The sequence below is a fragment of the Gigantopelta aegis genome, unplaced genomic scaffold (assembly GCF_016097555.1).
Source record: "Gigantopelta aegis isolate Gae_Host unplaced genomic scaffold, Gae_host_genome ctg1801_pilon_pilon:::debris, whole genome shotgun sequence".
NCBI classification, from domain to species: Eukaryota; Metazoa; Mollusca; class Gastropoda; order Neomphalida; family Peltospiridae; genus Gigantopelta; species Gigantopelta aegis.
Genome location: NW_024532788.1, coordinates 3,593 through 23,623, shown reverse-complemented (window position 1 = coordinate 23,623; position 20,031 = coordinate 3,593). Strand labels below are relative to the sequence as shown.

Below are 20,031 nucleotides of genomic sequence, written 5' to 3'. Positions count from 1 at the left end.
GCCTAAACCAAATTTTACATTCAAATAATTAATTTTGTTTGTACGAAAAAAAATATGAATGCATGATGTTTCACCCCCAAGCCTGTAAACCAAAAAGGATTATGAAATATACACATCATGCTGCTATTATAAAAAAACCCACCCAAAACACAACTATATAACTATCCCTAACCCTACACTAATTCTAACAAATATAAGGAAGACTTGCCAAACAACCTATTACCTAAGCCAAAATATATTTTATTACCTAACAATATTAGGGGAGGGGGTGAACCCACAAATAGTTGGGGGTGAACTGACTGGGGACGAACTGGGTTGGGGACGAAACATGGTACCCAAAAAGAATATACATGAATATAAGTAAAATGAAAAATGACTGCTACTTGTGATTCTTTAAATCTATTAAACAAATTAAAACTAAATTGATTTGTAAACAAAGCCTGCTGACCTATCAGAGTACATGAATGTGAGACTGGTCATGTGACCTAAATCCCCCAAAATAACCTTACTCTATAACTTTTTTAAATCTGTACACATCTGTGAAACTATAACATTTGTTCTGTAATAAATGCATCAATTTGGTATCTTAAAATATTTATTTTGCATTTAAATGTATTATTTATGAAGTCAATGTGATCTATGTGTATTAATTCGCCCCAGAACAAAATAAAATGATCGGCCATTTTGAAAATTTTCATCTCCCCTTCTCCCTCTCCCCCGGAGTCGCCACCTGCTTATAGGGGCTGTCTCAAAGTTACATAATTCTTTTTCATCTTTTAAAAAAAAAAAAATTGGTGTGGTATTTTTTTTTTTCAACTTATTTTCCTGCTTATATGCAATTAAAGTTCCAGCACGCTGCCCTGGGCACACAACTCAGCTATCTGGGCTGTCTTTCCAGGACAGTGGGTTAGTTGTTAGTTTAATGGTTAGTGAGAGAGAAGAGGGTGTAGGAGGTGGTGGTGGGCGAGGGGATTGTAGGAAAAAAAAGTCAAAAGTAAAAAAGTTAAACTACAGTCAAACCTATATATAATGGTCACCCAAATGACTTGACAAAAGTGGCCATTATAGAGAGGTGACCCTTATATACAGGTTCAAAATTAGAACACATATATTAAAACATATCACAACTGTCATAAAAAAAGAAGATACACGTGTTATAAAAAGGGTTTTTTTTTATTACATGAGACTGTCCATGTCAATACAACACAATACAATGATAGTACACAAATATCACACCTATTTTGTTTATTCACTTTTTAAAGAAGTCACCAATTTTGGATTGCTTCCCATAGCATTCCACTCGCATCGAAGACACATGTTCTTCTATATCCATGGTAGCGCTTAGAATGTCACACATGCCATGAAATAGAGCAAACTCTTTCAAGTAACTCACATACTTCTCCGCTTCTGATATTGAACACACCTTTTGTTTTCTACTTTCAATTTCGCCTTCATCACTCCCATCATCATTTTCGTCACTATCATCACTTTGGCCCGATTCATTGCTATCCATTTCTTCAAAAGAACCGATGCAGGTCTGGCCCAATCAACAACAGACTCGTCACACGTCTTGACGTGTGTATCACAGTCCTTCATGTAATGGTAACCCAAACAATTCCTTTGACTTGGCTATGATGGACAGGGGTACATCGTCGTCATCGTCGTCCTCATCGCTGTTGTCTCTGTTTGATGTATTCTCTTCGACAGACTGAAATCCACACCTTTCAAAACACTTTTTAATTGTTGAAGATTCCACTTCTTTCCAGGAACTGTGAATCCAATAAATGGCCTGGAGGACGTTAATATCTTTTAACAACTGTGTGCCACATTTGCTTTCATCTTGTTCCATGGCAGAAATAACATGCTGCAGTTGACACTTGCAGTATTTGAGTTTCATTGTCTGAATGATTCCTTGGTCCATTGGCTGGGATTTGGAAGTTGTATTGGGAGGAAGAAAAGCAAGTTTAACATTAGAAAGTTCTACTGTTGGGTGGGAAGGCGCATTATCAACAAACAGGAGCACTTTTCTACTATGACATCTCATTTTTCGGTTGAATTTTTCTATCCACCACTGAAACAAAGCACTGTTCATCCAAGCCTTTTTGTTACTTGTGTATATCACAGGTAGAGCCTCGGGCGTTATTTTCTTAAAACAAAGTGGCTTTTTACATTTCCCTATTACAAGAGCCGGAATCTTCTCCCCTGTCATACTGGCACACAACGCAACGGTCAGTCTCTCTTTGGATCGCTTCCCACCGTCACATTCCTCTCCTTTAACTTTGAACGTGCTCTTTGTTGTATCTCTGTAGAAAAGGCCTGTCTCATCCATGTTGAAGATGTCCTGTGGTGTGTATCCCTCGCACACGGTCGGAAGCTTTGCCTTCCAATCAATAATAGTAGCGTTATTGACATCACCTCTCTCGCCACTCATAGTGCCCATAACAATGTTATGTCGGTGTTTAAACGAGTCCAGCCACCCATTTGACGCCTTGAATGACGCGACACCCAAATCTTCGGCAAATTTAAGTGCTTTCTCTTTAATCAACGGCCCACTCAAATTTATCCTTCTAGATGTCGCATTTTTAAACCAGTCCCCACACTAGCTTGTTTATGTCATCATTGACTGTTGCTTTCTTCTGCCTTTTTCTTTCGGCTGAAATATTAGTGTCAAAATCGGCCAGAACATCAGCTTTTCTTTTTAAAATTTAATTAATCTGAGAACGCCCTACACCAAAATGATCGGCGATCTTTCGCACACTTAAATTGCCTTTCTCAGATTTGTTGATAACGTCGATTCTCTGTTCTAACGTTAAAGCAGTACGATTTGTCGCTGGCATTTTGCATGCAGACATATTCGTTAATACATTTCGCAAACACTGACATTGACTTTCAGAATATATTTTGTTTAATTGAAGGTTATTACCCATGTGGCATGTTTAACTCATGTGTTTGTTTCATATCACCGCTAATCCTTCAGTGGAGTATGACCGTTGATTACAGCTGAATAAGATCATGAGTCATTAAATAATCCTAACATGGGGCATCTTTACTGACCGCCGCCTTCAGCAATTCATGTTTATTTACCAATCATCTCTAGCTAGAAACAATCAGACACCTAACTTAACACTTCTTTTGTTTTGTTTCTTGAGAATGAATAGAGTGATCATACATACAGATTACATTATGTACAGCCAATGGGAAGTCGTCTACTGTTCAGTGTCACAGAAGTTACTGAGGGTCCGTTTGTTTTTCAATTACGATCAGAGAATTACAATGGAACTTTACATTGACGGAAAATAAACCCAAAGCTACAGACATGGCCAAATAAACACATTCAATTTATAATTTTTAAGATGATTCAAAAAGTAAAGATATAACCAGGGTTAAAAAAACAAAACCAAAAAACGTCTTCACGACGATCATCTTGTGACCGTTATAGCAGGTTCAACCTGTGATTTTGGGTAAAAAATAGTGGCCGCTGGCCGTTATGGACAGTTGACCGTTATGTACAGGTCAAATAAAGAAGGAAATGCATTGGGGGGATTTATAGTGGCCGTTATAGGCAGGTGACCGTTAGACCAAGTTCGACTGTATATATTTTTTTAAAGATATGAAACATAACAAAATGGAACAAAAGTGTAAATATGTGTTTATTAAAGGAGGGGACAATTAAAGTGCTGTGCCAGATGTATGATGTATTGAGCTATATCAATCAAGATATTATTTAATATGATTAGAAAATAAAATAAAAAAAATTAAAAAATTTATATACCGGTATATTTTCCATTTAAAAATATTCCCCTGAAAAACAGAACCAGCTGAATTCGTTTCGGGAATTTCCGTAAGATTTGATCCGTGACATCACGAAGGGAACTCCTTTCGATAGTCAGCGCCATTGTTCATTGCTTCGTTTGTGTTTATTATGGTTAAACGGCGTGTTGTTGGCGGCTGTAGCAACACAAAAGCCGATAAATTTAGTCTTCACGCATTTCCTAGTAATGTTGCTGTGAGAAAGCCGTGTGTGAATTTGATTAAAACAACGTGGAAATACTGGACAGGAAGAAAATGCCGGAGACCGTTGCGACAGCAGACACTTTAGTTTCGATTCGTCCAAACTGGCGTGTCGGCTTTAGCGAGATATGGGAATACCATGTGTTATGGCTTTTAAAAAAGATGCTGTACCAACAATTTTTCTGCGACACAAAACAAATGACAACAAGCCGACGCCATCCACACCGAAATGACCTTGGGGTGCATATCGTCAATGTCCCAAATTGCGTTATGCTTTCAACTCCGGTCAATTTGTTTTCTCATGCACGGTTCGTGGAATCATCGAGATCCGATTTGTTGTCGTTTGCATCTCGTTCATTTGTGAGATTTTTCTTTATAGTTCGAGAACATTAAAACAATAAAGTCAGACAAGTAAGTATCTATAGCCTATTCGTAGTTGTTAACAATTTGGTTCGGACAATAGTCCGTCCCATCCTACAAAAATGTAGGGTGTTTTTTTTTTTTTTGGGGTGGGGGGGGTTAAAGAAGAAAAAAAGAAGCTAATTTTGTGTGCATCTTAGAAAACAATCTGCTCAGAAATAAATGACTTGTAAATTCCATAGCATGAAAAAAGACGTTCCCTGTAAAACACTATAAATACATTAAATTAATTTTACTATACCTCCCACAGAGAAAACCTTTTTTCATACTATGGAATGTGCTATAAGTTATTTATTTCTGAGCAGACTGTTTTCACAACTGCACACAAAAAAATTGTATTGTTTTGTTATTTCCAAAACACTTTTACTTTTTTTTTTTACGTCAAACTAAACTGAAATTATTCACACAAAAAAACATCTTCCTAGATGGATGGGACGGACTAAAAGTCGTTTTTGTTTATTTTTTAAAATTAAAATAAGTTATTTATTTCTGAGCAGACTGTTTTCACAACTGCACACAAAAAATAGTATTGTTTTGTTATTTCCAAAACACTTTCACTTCTTCTTTTTTTACGTCAAACTAAACTGAAATTATTCACCAAAAAAAAACCCCCATCTTCATGGATGGGACGGCCTAAAAGTCGTTTTTGTTTATTTCTTAAAATTACCGATATCGGGTCCACTTGACTTGTAGAATTCAAGTTATTTATCGTCTTTTCTACTACATCACAAGTATTAGAACATACAGTGTAGTAAAATAATTCGCACGAAAAGCTAAAGAACAAAACAAGAATAAAAGTTGTAAATTAGTGGTAAGCTGTCTCCACGACCATTTTCATCGTCATCTGTCAGGCCGGTGGTTCGTCGGAAGATGTTCCAGGTTCAAACTGATAAGGCATTATTTGTTGTGTTGCACAAATATTAGTCCAGTCATCATTACTACACTATTCATCATCAAAAGAAGAATCGCATTATCAAGCTTTACAGTCGCTGTCGGTCCCACTTTCGCTTGCGCTGATAGTCATCTCGTGGTAGGTTTCTGTGAAGCGCGTTCCCTTCGTGACGTCACGGCTATTTACAGGCAAATGTTTTTACCGAGAATTTTACTCGGTCGTTTCCGGCAGTGTTCTACGGGAGTGATGTTTTAATACTTTTATGGGGCATTTTCGTAATTATTGACTTACATATCGGTGTAAAATATTATTGCAATGAATTAAGACAGCATTTAATTGTTGAATTTGAAATTTTAGTGTATGGTCTGGCACAGCACTTTAAGGCATTTGGCCTGGTATGCATATTCAACGATATATAATGCACATTATTGCTTAATATCAAGAAGTATAATCATATAGTTAATTAATAAAACAGTTAAATGTGACGGCTATTATATATAATGGGTGCAGCCATTTTGTACCATCCCAGTGAATACGCCCTCTGGCAAGCTGGTGGTTATTTAATACCTAATGTGCCACGTCAGGAATTACATGTAGTCTTCGAACTGAAGAAACAAAACATACCTGATATTTGCGAATGCATCGCAATGTTCTGTAATAATAGCCATCCCAGTAAGCCAGCAACAATTATATATTATTTTTCAATACAAAATAAACCATCATTGTCAAAGTGTTGAAATAACTGTATTATGTTTTGTACATAAATTAATCCAGGTACTGAAATAATAATCAGTGTTTTCTTGGTTAATTGGTATTTTCTTTTTGTGGCCTGTACCTGTGGTTCCTGATTGGCAGGTGTATATTTAGACGGTCCCAGGACACTGTGTCTAGACACACTAAAAAGACGTCCCTCTTTAATTAAGATACAGGGTATTGTGTGGTAATTGCACGGATACCCCTCCAATCGTAATGGGCATTATCAGCCATTCTGCTTTATTACTGTAAGTAATTCTGTAAAACCCTTGATTAAGTAGACTTTCCCATCTAAAATCACAAAACTGACCAATTACGTCGTCTCAAAGAAAAGAAAAGTATTACTTGGGTATCATGAGTGGTCGTTTTTGTTCGAACGTACCCTACCAGTAGGCCTAATAATATGCATTTTTTCTTGATTTTTTTAGAAAAGAAAAATACTATAACTCCATTTCGTTCTAATGATGCAAATTGAAATATATTTAGTTAAATAGTTTATTATACTATCAAGTCATTTATGTTGTTTACAAGTCAGGTTGATGAAAGCGAAGCGCCTTGTAAATTAGAGCGTTTGTTTACACTGTGCATAGAGGAGATGGACGGAGCTGACGTCACTTCGCCCCAAGCTATACCACCGGTTGTCACAAAATCCAAACAAAATGGCTGCCCCCAGTTAGCAGGAATAATCATGGTTTTTTATTAACTCTAAACTTACGCGTTTTTCATTTGTTAAAGTGTCAGTATGTGTTGGTGGTTCGGGTATGCATCTTTCCAACACATAAGGCTCTTGTTTGAGTTGACCCTACCTTTAAGCACAGCACGTGTCCTACTTCGTCTACCCTTATCTGAGCCATGTTTACGTTACAATATACATGTATGTGAATGAAACAGTTCTATCAAAACATTTGCCTGATAGTTATGTACTTTTTAAAATAAAATATTTTTATATTATTAGCACTTCCTTAGTTATTTGTGATTACTGGGGGGGGGGGGGGGATTCTTATGACTTTTTTTCCTGTGCTGTACTGGCCACCTTTTTTTATTGAAAGATACAAGTATTCAATTAAAGAAAAGCTGTTACACCCCTGCACCACGGTGAGGTTCAGCACTTGCAGGGGAAGGGCTTCTTTAGGAATGTTTTTATAAAAAATAAAATTAAAACAAAAATGACATTATACATGCATGTATGTCTCAGCTGGTTTATCTATAACACAATTAATAGAAAAATGTCTATGTAATTAATTACTCGAAACTGATCACAGCACAATTAAACATATTCAAGTATGTATGAACTCGTTTGCATTTTCCGATTGCGCTTTTCCAAAAGCAATTGAATAAAAATAAGTAATTTATATAACCATTATGTTTGTAATTAAAAAGTGACAGGCCGAACCAATGAGTATTACAAAGTAAAAAAGTCATAATAAATTATATAACCGTTAAGTTTGTAATTTTGAAGTACATTATTAATGGTATTGCACACATAGACATAGCGGTCATTGTGAAATTTACATGATTATTGTTTTCACCTATTTTGGACAAAGGTCTATTGGAAGTGAGGAAGTAGTATGGGATAATTACAAGATGATCCTTTTTTAGTCGTATATAATTATGTGTATTATTATTTTTTATTTTTTTTAATTATTGTAAATATTATCTAAATACATGTACCGTATATCTTCGCCTGTAAGTCGATCTCGGCTATAAGTCGAGTCCCTAATTTCAAGCCCTGAAAACGTATTTTTTTATTGACCCGTTTATAAGTCGACCCATGAAAAACTACTTATAAATATTGAAATATTTCTTATTTTCAGCACATGAGAACAATAATATTTGAACAAAAGAAAATTATTTTACAAACTTCGGTTTTCACGTTTTGTACATCGCAATATGATCAGACTATTCCAATCAAACTATCATTATTACATAGCATCTAAACGAAATATTCCCTTAGTAGAGAGTGAAAGCTGTTTGACTGTTACTGTATAGTACTGTACAGATGGTTTTGTGCACAGACAACGACTTTATTTATAAACACTGACAACAGATCACTACGATAAAACTGAAAGTATCACGTTTTGCCGCCATATTAATACATGTAAGGAGGATAACTCTGGAAAGTACACTGGTTTTTGTACCAAATGATGTGTGTCCCTATTGCTCTAGATAGTGAACTGCAGAGATCAGTCTATTTTAAGGGAAAGCTCAGTAATATTCATGAAGTTAATCACCGCCAAAACATTGTTTGAACAACCATTAATGCCAGTGACCAGATTTCAAAATAAACTCAGGCAACAGGTAGTTAGTATTGTTTACATTTTTACTATTAGTGATGACTGTTAATTTAACTAAGTGGACTGTTGTCTTGGCATGTGAGTGAGATCGTACGCCTTTTCGCATAACCAAAACCGTTCTAATGCCCAAAAAAATAGGGTATAAAAAATAAATGTGTCAAATTAACATATTTGAGTATAAATACATGGCATACTTCAACAATAAAACTTGTAAAATAATCCCCAAAACAGTAATATTTTTTGTTGAAATTTTTTTACCCTCTTATAACTCGACCCCCCAAGTTGTAAAATAATTTTTGGGTGAAAAAAATTCGACTTATAGGCGAAGATATACGGTATGTTACACATATTTTTGGTTGTTTAGCCACTGCTCCCCAATGAATTTGATAAATCCTATGAGAAATTATGAATTTTTTAAAAATTATAATGAAAATGTTTTGGACTTAGTTTTTCTAGACTAACGAATTTCCCTTGATTAGCAGATCAATAAAATAATTATAAGCAACAAATACAGATTGATGTAAAACATACGTTTTTATTTATATTCCCAAAATATTGATAAGATTTGTTGATGGATATCCTTAAATAAAAATAAACTAGTACTTTAGATTTTTTTCTTTTCTGAACGCTTTCATTGTAAAATTGTTATTGAAATGTTTTTGTTTTATGACTATGAATGCATATACGTCAGTGATTGAGTGTCCCTGTAGTACGTTTGTTTAAATGTCAACGTAGTACCGTGACGTCTATTAACTTACATCAAATTCTGAAAACGTGATCTAAAAAAATATCACACTGATTACACTGGATAATATCTGGGGTCATAAAGCACCCTCGATCTCATTCAGCCCACCCCCCAATGTCTACTTGCTTCCACTGTGCGTGTGACTTAAAAGTATCACATTATGAAAATCAAACATGACTACCTGAATTTATTTGTTTTTTCTGTCTACTAAATAAAAATTGCAATTAATAAATGATATAAAAGTTATTTAAAAATTGTCTGTTCATATTTAATTTATCATAATATATGTTTTAAAAAATTGCTACACAAAATGTTAATTGTTAATAAATTTTCATATTGTCGCAAATGTATTAGCAAATTAAGTCACAGTGTACACTTTGCATTATCATTAAAGTTTTCACATAATAAATTATTGCATTTTGATGATGTTTTTTGTTGGTTTTTCCCCAGTCTGCCTGGCCTAAAGATGGTGAACAAAAGAAATTCACTGAAACGTTTGTCAGATTGGCATGGAAAGCATTAGTTCAGCCAACAGGCACAGAAGATGTCAAATATGTTCGAATTAGTCTTAATGATCTGTGTGAGGCCCTGGAGGTGAGTAATGTAGTAGTCTTGATAAACGTTCTTAAAGGGAAACCTTTCAAAACTGGAACCTCTCTAAAGCGGATACCTCTTAAAATTGGACATTTCACTTGGTCCTGAGGGTGTCCGGTTTAGAGGAGTTTCCCTGTAGTATCAAAATAGTCTTGATAGGCTGAATCTGTTTGCACATGGGGACAGGACGTAGCCCAGTAATAAAGTGCTCACTTGATGTGTAGTCGGTGTGAGATCAATCCCCATCGGTGGGCCCATTGTGCTATTTCTCGTTCCAGCCAGTGCACAACGACTGGTATTTCAAAGGTTGTGGTATGTGCTATCCTGTCTGTGGGATGGTGACTATACAAGATCCCTTGCTGCCCATTGGAAAAATGTAGTGGGTTTCCTCGCTAAGACTGTCAAAATTACCAAATGTTTGACATTCAATAGCCGATGATTAATAAATCATTAAACAAAACAAACATCTGTTTGCAGATAGTAGTGTTAATAATCTGTAATGGTACCATGAATTAAGGGGCTACCAAGAGGCAGGCTCAGTAGGCAGATGCTCATTCCTTATTTATTCTTTGCGGACAATGTATTAAGTTCACTTCTTCACTCTCATGTCTCATGGTATAGGTGCATTTGCCAAAATAACAACAAAAATAAAAATTGCTATGAAGATATACTCCTGCCACTCAACAGGCAAGTTGCATGGACTGGCGCAGAACAAGGGTGTCATTGGGGGATATATGCACACACACACTCCCTAACCTTTCCCGGTTATTGTGATCAGAAGACTGGAAATGCTGTATTTGTCAGGGGGGTATATATGCATACACACACTCCCTAACATTTCCTTGTTATTGTGATCAGAAGACTGGAAATGCTGTATTTGTCAGGGGGGTATATATGCACACACACACTCCCTAACATTTCCTCGTTATTGTGATCAGAAGACTGGAAATGCTGTATTTGTCAGGGGGGTATATATGCACACACACACTCCCTAACATTTCCTCGTTATTGTGATCAGAAGACTGGAAATGCTGTATTTGTCAGGGGGGTATATATGCACACACAATCTCCCTAACATTTCCTCGTTATTGTGATCAGAAGGCTGGAAATGCTGTATTTGTCAGGGGGGTATATATGCACACACACACTCCCTAACATTTCCTTGTTATTGTGATCAGAAGACTGGAAATGCTGTATTTGTCAGGGGGGGTATATATGCACACACACACTCCCTAACGTTTCACGGTTATTGTGATCAGAAGACTGGAAATGCTGTATTTGTCAGGGGGGTATATATGCACACACACACTCCCTAACATTTCCCAGTTATTGTGATCAGAAGACTGTAAATGCTGTATTTGTCATGGGGGTATATATGCACACACACACTCCCTAACGTTTCACGGTTATTGTGATCAGAAGACTGTAAATGCAGTATTTGTCACTGGGGATATATGCATACACACACTCCCTAACGTTTCACGGTTATTGTGATCAGAAGACTGGAAATGTGGTATTTGTCATGGGGGTATATATGCACACACACACTCCCTAACGTTTCACGGTTATTGTGATCAGAAGACTGGAAATGCTGTATTTGTCATGGGGGTATATATGCACACACACACTCCCTAACGTTTCACGGTTATTGTGATCAGAAGACTGGAAATGCTGTATTTGTCATGGGGGTATATATGCACACACACACTCCCTAACGTTTCCTGGTTATTGTGATCAGAAGACTGGAAATGCTGTATTTGAACACCTGAAATTTAACATTTTCTCAGGGGAGTATGCCCCCAAACCTAATAGGTTCTATTTTTATCCCCCAGACAATCATTGTGACGACCCCCTCCTCCCAGTTTCAAATACACTCTGTGGGCCTGGACTTTTTGTAACAGCATAAGCAATTGAAAAACATACATTGTGTATATATGTACTGATTTAGTGACATCAACGGAACTTAAAACAGTGTGGGTATGACTATAGGCTCATGCTAGCCGATCGCCAATTCACCAAGGGCTAATGCAAATGTTGACTGGCAAATAAAATATTTCCCACAGTGCCAAACTGGCGAAGACAAAATGTGATACACACAGTTTACAGTGAGTTCAGGTTTGACTTCAGCCACAGTCAGACGTTCATGTTTTTCTCTACCACTGAATGTAGATCTAACATTTTATTATTTAAAAAGGTGATTTCCACGGACATTGCAGAGTTTTAAAAAAAACCCCACAAAAAACAATTCTTGAGAACAGGTGTGCCACGATCATGAAATTTTGTGTTCATAAAGTTGGTGTACATTCAGTTTATCACCCAAGATGAAATCATTACAAAGAACCTGGCCACTTCCGCTGTTTGTATAATAGTGAAATCCCAAACAAACTGTTATTCTAAAATGCAAAATAAACAACTGGTATTAAGCAAAGAGATCACTGCTAATGACTAAGTAACTCTACGAGTGAAAGCCATAAAAGTCAGTGGTCACAAAAATAGTAATCAGTATTTTCTTTTCAACATCACCTGTCCTCATAACTAGTGCATATTCCCTACGATTAGTAGACTGGTCCGAACATCCCAACAGCCAATGGGATGGCTTAAATTCTTCCACTGTGTACCCTTCCTGTTCCGGTCATGTGATTACAACTTCCTTCTTTTTCCTTCGCTCTTACGGTTCGGACGTTCTTTATTTTTGCTCTGTCGTAATCTGAGCAATCTGTTTTATTACTTAGCTTTATGTTTCGATTTATCTTTAATGTTGTTACTTTGATATTATACCATTATTTTGGTTGTAATCAATTCGGTTTAAATGTTATTTACACTCATCGCCGTCATCGGTCTCGTAGTATACAGCGTTATACCTCACGGTCACCCTCCGGTTCCCATTACGGCCGTTCACGGTCTCCACATCCTTCAAGTACGGCGGATCGGCATGCTTGTGCTCGGTTTTTGCGGGACTTCCCTGAGGATGAACCACAGGAGTCTGTTGCAGATGATTCAGATACCGTGGATAATATGACAATGAAAGACTGCTTAGCCGCTGTTTACGAGCTTCTACCATCACTACCTCGACCACCGGCGCCTACCCGGAAGGGACTGGTACCTATGATTGTTACCGACGCAACCCCAGAGGATGTAGTGATTAAATCTCTTGCTGTGGGCACCATGATCGCTGGTGTTAATATGGAGTTGGATGCGGTTTTTGCTGACACGGCCTCCCCTTGGCATTACCTCCATGGTATTCTAATGCCTTTTCGGTGTTTAACATGCTCTTCAAGGATAGGGCTCCAGACTTGGATCCTGAAGTGTCTCGGCTCGGCAAAAATCATACGATGGTGGAAATTCCTGAGCGTACAATTACGGCCATTGATTCTACTCAGCGACAGCTGCTTTACATTCTGTCTTATTTGAATGTTTTTTTGGCGGCTCTTGCCTCACAAGTAAAGGATGCTAAAGGTTATGGTCTACTTCAGCAATCGGCTAAGATGATTGCTATGATGACATCCATGATAACATCTACCTCAACCACCTTTGCGCATCATCGGCGGACATCTTGCTTGAAACAATCACCTTTAAAGGTGTTGCTCTCCCAGCCATGGTCAGCTTCTAAGCTTTTTGCAGGGAAGATAGCGGAGGTGATGTCTGACAATGAGAAGGCACAACAATCGACTGTGACTGTTAAAGCCTTACAATTAATCTCAACCCTAGAATCATCTAAATGGAAGTTTCCGTTTCCTTCGTCAACCGCACCTAAGAAATGGAAAAGCGTGCCTTATAAATTGCAGCCTTTTCAAGGACAACCTGCCCAAAGGAAGCCAACCGGCTCGGGGAAACAGCTGTCGCAACCAGGACTCCTCAGACTATCTTGACCTTTGCCCGCCCCTCGATTATCCGTTGAACACCATTATCAACTCATGCTTCCAGTGTGTCCTACACTGGTCGAATCGTCCAATGTCGGAGGCCGACTGCAGAGATATTGGAGGAATTGGGAACACCTCTGCAAAGATGTATTTATAACCGGGATTATACGACATGGTTATTGCCTGCAGTTGTCTTCCCCTACCACCAAATGCACTGGAGCTCGACGCCTTGGCCATCAGTTGGAACAATCTGGACACGTATGCTTTTTCGCCTCTAATATTACTACCACGAGTTCTCCAGCGATTTTAGGAGTTCCATTGCCGATTAATTCTCATTGCTCCAAATTGGCCAAGCCGAATCTGGTATCCAGACCTTCTACGTCTGGCGGGAACCAGATCCACTACCGCTACCAGATTGGGATCGTCTCTTGATACATCCCACGTCGAGACAGCATCATCCAAATCCAAGCTTGTTTCAACTACACGCGTGGACATTATCTCCGAGGGTTTAAGGAAGAAGGGATTCACTTCACAAACCACATCGGCGATATTGAAAGCACACAGAGATTCTACAGCTGCTGCATATAATGTGCACTGGTTATGCTTTCATCGATGGTGGCTTAGTAAAAAACTAAGACCTCAGACTATCCGTGTGGAAAGACTTGGTGATTTCCTGCTATACATTTGTATCTCAGGTCACAATTGAAACTGAAAGGATCTACGATTGCGGGATATGTTTCAGTTATTGCAACGGTTCGTGACTCGGCCACCGGTACTAAATTAGCTGCTGTTCCTGAAATTCATTCCATGATTAAAGGATTTAAGCACGAGGATCAAATTCAGAGGTTTCGTCCTCCGAAATGGGACCTTAATTTAGTTCTGAGAGCCTTATCTCAAGCACTTTATGAGCCTGTTGCAGAAGCCTCCTTAGAGGTTTGGACACGGAAAACGGTATTCCTGCTTAGGTTTGCTACGGCAGCAAGAGTATCGAAAATACATGCCTTAGATGTCGACATGGTGTGTTTTAATCGCGATTACTCTTCAGTGTCATTGGGACTTTTGATGAACTTTGTTGCTAAAAATCAACTGCCTGATCAATGTCCTCATACTTATGATGTTACAGCACTCTTGTCTATCGTGGGTTCACACGATGTGGAAGACTTGTCGTTGTGTCCTGTTCGAGCCCTTAAGCTGTATTTGGAGAAAACTGCCTCTTTTCGCAAACATCGAAAGAGATTGTTTCTCTCTTGTAATCAGAGACAGCTGAAAGACATTACTAAAAACACAGTGTCTACTTGGATCCGATCCACGATTTTGTGTGCCTACAAATCAGCTGGCTTACCTCCACCGTCGGCTTCTAACCCACATGAACTGCGTGCCTTAGCCGCTACTATGTCGCTGCATTGTAACACTCCGGTTTCCAGTATTGTATCCGGGTGTTACTGGGCCACCGATTCCATCTTTGCTAACTACTATCTGCGAGATGTATTGACTGAAGATGTAGAGGGATTCCATCATCTGGGTCCGGTGGTTGCAGCTCAAACGTTGGTTAACTCTGGTCATCCTCGTCGTCGTTGATGTCTCCGGAATCGACAGGTGAGGACTTCATTTGACAAATTGTTTTGCACACCTTGCTGAAGTTTTGCACTGGTTGGTGTCGGGACTTTTTGTATGGATAACACTAGTTAGTTAATGCACTGCACACTAACGACCTGTTTCCTATTATTTGAACTAACTTCTCCACCGTTTTACTAGTAAGAAAAAATTGGGGTTTTGTTGGTTTAATGTCCTGATGGATGCTTCCACCATATTTGTTTCCGTTGGTATACAATTATTGGTTGGTTAGTTACCTAACACCTGCATCCACGGTGGTGATGCTTACCCACCATTCAGAACTTCCTTGTTGGAGAACGAATTTGTGACATTTTTTGTGCTTCACGATTTTGTTAATCCACACTACTGACAGATGCTTCCTTCCCACTACCAATACTAACAGCATGGATATTGGTTGGCATGCATCGTTTGGAGGATGGGCTAATTTTGGTTGCCTTGTTTTCTTCCACTGTCAGTTCTTACCAGTCCATGGGGTGAACACTTGTACATCTTTGGAGTATGGAACCCGCCCCCATCTGTTGAATGCTACACTAGTTATGAGGACAGGTGATGTTGAAAAGAAATGGAGAAAACTTGAGGCGTTTTCTCTTTTATAGATACATCACCTGTCCTCGTGGAATAATTTCCCACCCTTCCTCCCCTCTTACAGTTCTCCGTGCGATTCGCTCAGGGAAAAGAAGGAAGTTGTAATCACGTGACCAGAACAGGAAGTGTACACAATGGAAGAATTTAAGCCATCCCATTGGCTGTTGGGATGTTCGGACCAGTCTACTAATCGTAGGGAATATGCACTAGTTATGAGGACAGGTGATGTATCTATAAAAGAAAACACCTCAGTTTTCTCTATTGTGATCTTCAGGTTACTATTTTGGTGCGTAACAAAGTGAATATTTTCGTTGAGCAAATAAAATAAAAAAATATATATATTTGGATGCAGGGCATCGAAATATTACACTAATATGGCTTAAATACAGGAAATCGCAGTAGTCTCAATTGGTAAATTATAACAGTGTTGATTATATATTTACGTAACACTTTATTGTTTTTTATACTTATTTTAACTAGAGGTGTTTTGTTGGGGTTTTTTTTTTTTTTTTTAAACTTAAACTTCCTGTCATTCACGTCATACATGTACATTGTTGTATCCAGATTGAGTGCTGTTTTCAAAACACGAAATGTCTATTGGATGATGGTTATGTACAAAAAGAGTGAAATAATTTGTTTTTAATAACATCCAGCTGGGTCAAAGTTTGAAGTGAGTCAAACATTTAATACCACCAGTCATGCCAATGTAATAAATGTGACAGTTTGTTGTCAAAATCATGTGTTTTATTTGAACAATAAATGTATGCAATTTTATTTCATCTGTTACCTCTGTGTCCAATAGTCTGTTGCGTGACACATGTAAGGGGGTACATGTGTGTGTACCTGTAAAATTAACTTCTACAAGGGGTGTTGTAAAACCAATAGGTTATCTATCAAAAAAGAGCCATGGGTCATACATGTAGCTTGGTCGACATATTGCACTGAGTGTTTAACTACATACATTAACATTTTCAATATGGGATATTATTTGGTATAGTACAACCTGTAAGTGCATATATCTTGTTTTCAACAGCATCTTCTGCGTGACGCTAACATTACGAGGTGGAATAGCCCCACGACATCAAGTGATGCCATCACCATGTGTGTGTCTTGTATGCTCGAACCGGCAGGTTAGTTTGCTTTAATATAACAATCTTTGACTCTTACCGTATTTGACCGGAAATAAGCCCAGGGGGCCAAGACAACTCATTGTGTGCTTAGCATGGGGTGGGCTTATTCCCAGACAAGGGGCCAGTTTTGTTGGGAAAAAAAAAAAAAAAAATTAAAATAAATAATAATAATTAAATGAACTAGGAAGAAAACAAAAAACGTTCAGTAGCATATCTATTAATTAGTGTTCCATTTGTTATTAATAAATAATAATTGTTTATTAATTAAATTGTGGTTTTTTTACTAGTATCTAATTATCAGAAACACACCTTCTATGTTACAGTTACTTACCAGTGAGGTTTATTTACATCCAAAATTTAATGCTGAGAAGACTTAAAACAACATCAATTAACAACAAACTCAATAGCATATACACACGTTTCTGACACAGGCAGCCAGCTTACACTACAAAAAATTGTCAATCTAAGGTCATTGTTCTTAGCCAATCAGAATATGGTATTTGCTTAATTAGCATTAACTGCGGACCCAGTGTGGTGGTAAAAATAGACATACTTGGGCTTGGATACTTCAGAGAAATGCTGCAGGCATGAAATTGAAAACAATGTTATACACTGTTATTGTTAGACTGCTAAATCTCACTGGTGGTAAAATATTGTGTTACATTTGTTGTTACATTTGTGTTTAATTATCTGCAGGAGGTATGACCTTTTAAATGAACTTTGAGCAAACTTGCAATTTTGTGTTATTTATAAGGTGACGAAGTTGGGGGTGGGCTTATTTACGAATGAGGGCCTAATTTCTTAAATGCTATCAAAACGGAGGGGGGCTTATTCAAAGACATGGGCTTATTTCCGGTCATATACGGTATGCACCCAGCTTTACAATCAGAAAACGTCATCACTGAACCAAGTTTCCAAAAAGAAATTTGTCATTTAAAACCTACAGTTTCCTTCAACATCACATTGTAAGAAAACAACTAATGTAACACTATTTTAAATGAATATAATATTTATGAGGATATCTTAGTGAGCTTAATTACAATAATAAAATTTACCTTTATCTGTTGTAATTGTTTATGACTCTTTCAGAAAATTTATTTTTACTCATCTCAATCCCAACTGTCATCATCTTCAAAATCTGTATCATCAGTTATTTTCAGTGAATGTGTATTCTTTAAAAACCTTAAATATTCATTAAATAATAATGTCCAAGTTCTTTTAAAATAAATAATTTACAAATATCAAGAAAATTGTACCCATATACATGTTACATCATTAATAAAATATACAAAAATTTGAACTGCTTTTCGTTTTCTTTTCCATATTGCAATAGCTAAAATACGAACACCAGACAAAAAAATATGCTGAACATGTTCAATTGTTATTCTACTATGTTCTAGCATTCACAGAATTACGATAGATAACTCATGTGAATGTTGATAGCTGTGGTTAGGAAAGCCAGTCGCTTCTCGACTACAGTCAAGAATGGGAGGGAATGAGTTAATTATGTCTCCCCAAGTTTTCCTTGTTCATCTATTTACAGCAAGGCACAATATTTCACACACTTTGTTCTGTTTGCATGTGGATACACAACTTTAAATTGAATAAAACCACCAATCAGTTATCTGTTGAACTGATACGTTTTAAAATTAATACTTACTTCCAAATGTTGTCTCGACTGATTTTAGACACTTGCAAAATACTAGATTATTTTTAAAATCAATTTGTTTAAATTATATTTGGTATGTCAGTATAGAACAAACAGAACAGTAATACATATGTTAAGATTAGCTTACTGACCAATAATCATGCAAATAGAACTTAAGTAACAGAATAGTTGGTTACCAAGACGTAAAAATCATGCGACCCACATCCGGTTACTTAAGATTTCGAAATGTTGTCTTCTGTATTGTCCAAAATACATCTCATATCTGAATGTAAGAAAATTCTTTCAACTAAACTGAAGGCCATAAGAAACTTTTCCACTTCAAAATTTCAGAAAAATGGAAAAACAAGTACAAGCTAAATCAATCCAAAACACGCAAAAAACTGGAAAGCATGTGCCCCATGAACAATCGCAACCTCATGTGAAATAAGGGTATAAAAACGGTTTAGACGGCATGTCAGACTATCATCATAGGAATGCCATGAACAACTTGACGCAGTGTTACAGGCGGACAGGGCAGACATTAGACAGGCCAAGAACGGGCAGACCCAGGGTGACCACGCTCCATGATGACCGATACTTGTGTACCTTGCATCTCCGAAAATGCTTTTTGACAGTGACATCATCAGCGACGAATGCCTTAGGTCACAGGGTTAGTTGACAGACAGTGGCCAGGCGATGGGGGCTCATGGAATAAAGGCTTACAGACCACACAGAGAACACTTATCGACCGCACAACATCATCATCTGAGATCGAGATGGTCCCGGACTGTACAACATTGGCAGTGACGTGACTGGCAGAGGGTCGTCTTCACTGATGAAAGCCGGTTCTGTTTGTTCAGAGTTGATAGAAGACTGCATGTTTACTGCCGAAGGGGAGAACAAGCAACGTCTTGTTGCATTCAAGAGGTTGTGCCATATGGTGTGGGGAGAGATCTGTGGGCAGGAGAGGACACCACTGGTCATTGTTAACGGAAACTTGACAGCTCATGGATGACATTCATCGTCTGATTGTCCTACCATTTCTCCAACAGCAGCCACGTGGTGTCCTTTATCAGCATGACAATGCAGACCCTATACAACCAGAATCATACAGAACTACCTTGGAGCCAACAACATCAACGTGTTGCCATGGCCTGCATGCTCGCCAGACATGTCCCCCACAGAACACCTATGGGATGTCATGGATCGTCGTGTTCGACAACGTCTACCCCTCCAGCCAACCAACAACAACTGATTCAGGCCCTGCAAGGAGAATGGCGACGTATCCCACATAACCTCATCAGACAATTGACTTCTTTGTGTGTCGGAGAGTTTTTACGTGTATTAGGGCAAGGGGTGGACGCACACGCTATTAATGTGACTTGTTATTGAACTTGAGCGATTTTCCATGTGCTCTGCATATTGTCCATGACGTTGAAAGCTCGATTTTTGTATCCCACACCACTTTGGGCAACTCTGACGTCA

The 20,031-nt window shown here is 37.9% G+C and overlaps 1 protein-coding gene across 1 annotated transcript; it reads right to left on the bottom strand.

Annotated features, from left to right (window-relative positions):
• Window positions 1–1,582: 1,582 nt before the first annotated feature.
• On the bottom strand, window positions 1,583–2,431 carry LOC121391139 (tigger transposable element-derived protein 4-like). Its single transcript, XM_041522866.1, has one exon. It carries the CDS (start codon window positions 2,429–2,431, stop codon window positions 1,583–1,585), a length of 849 nt encoding a protein of 282 aa, XP_041378800.1.
• Window positions 2,432–20,031: the final 17,600 nt, after the last annotated feature.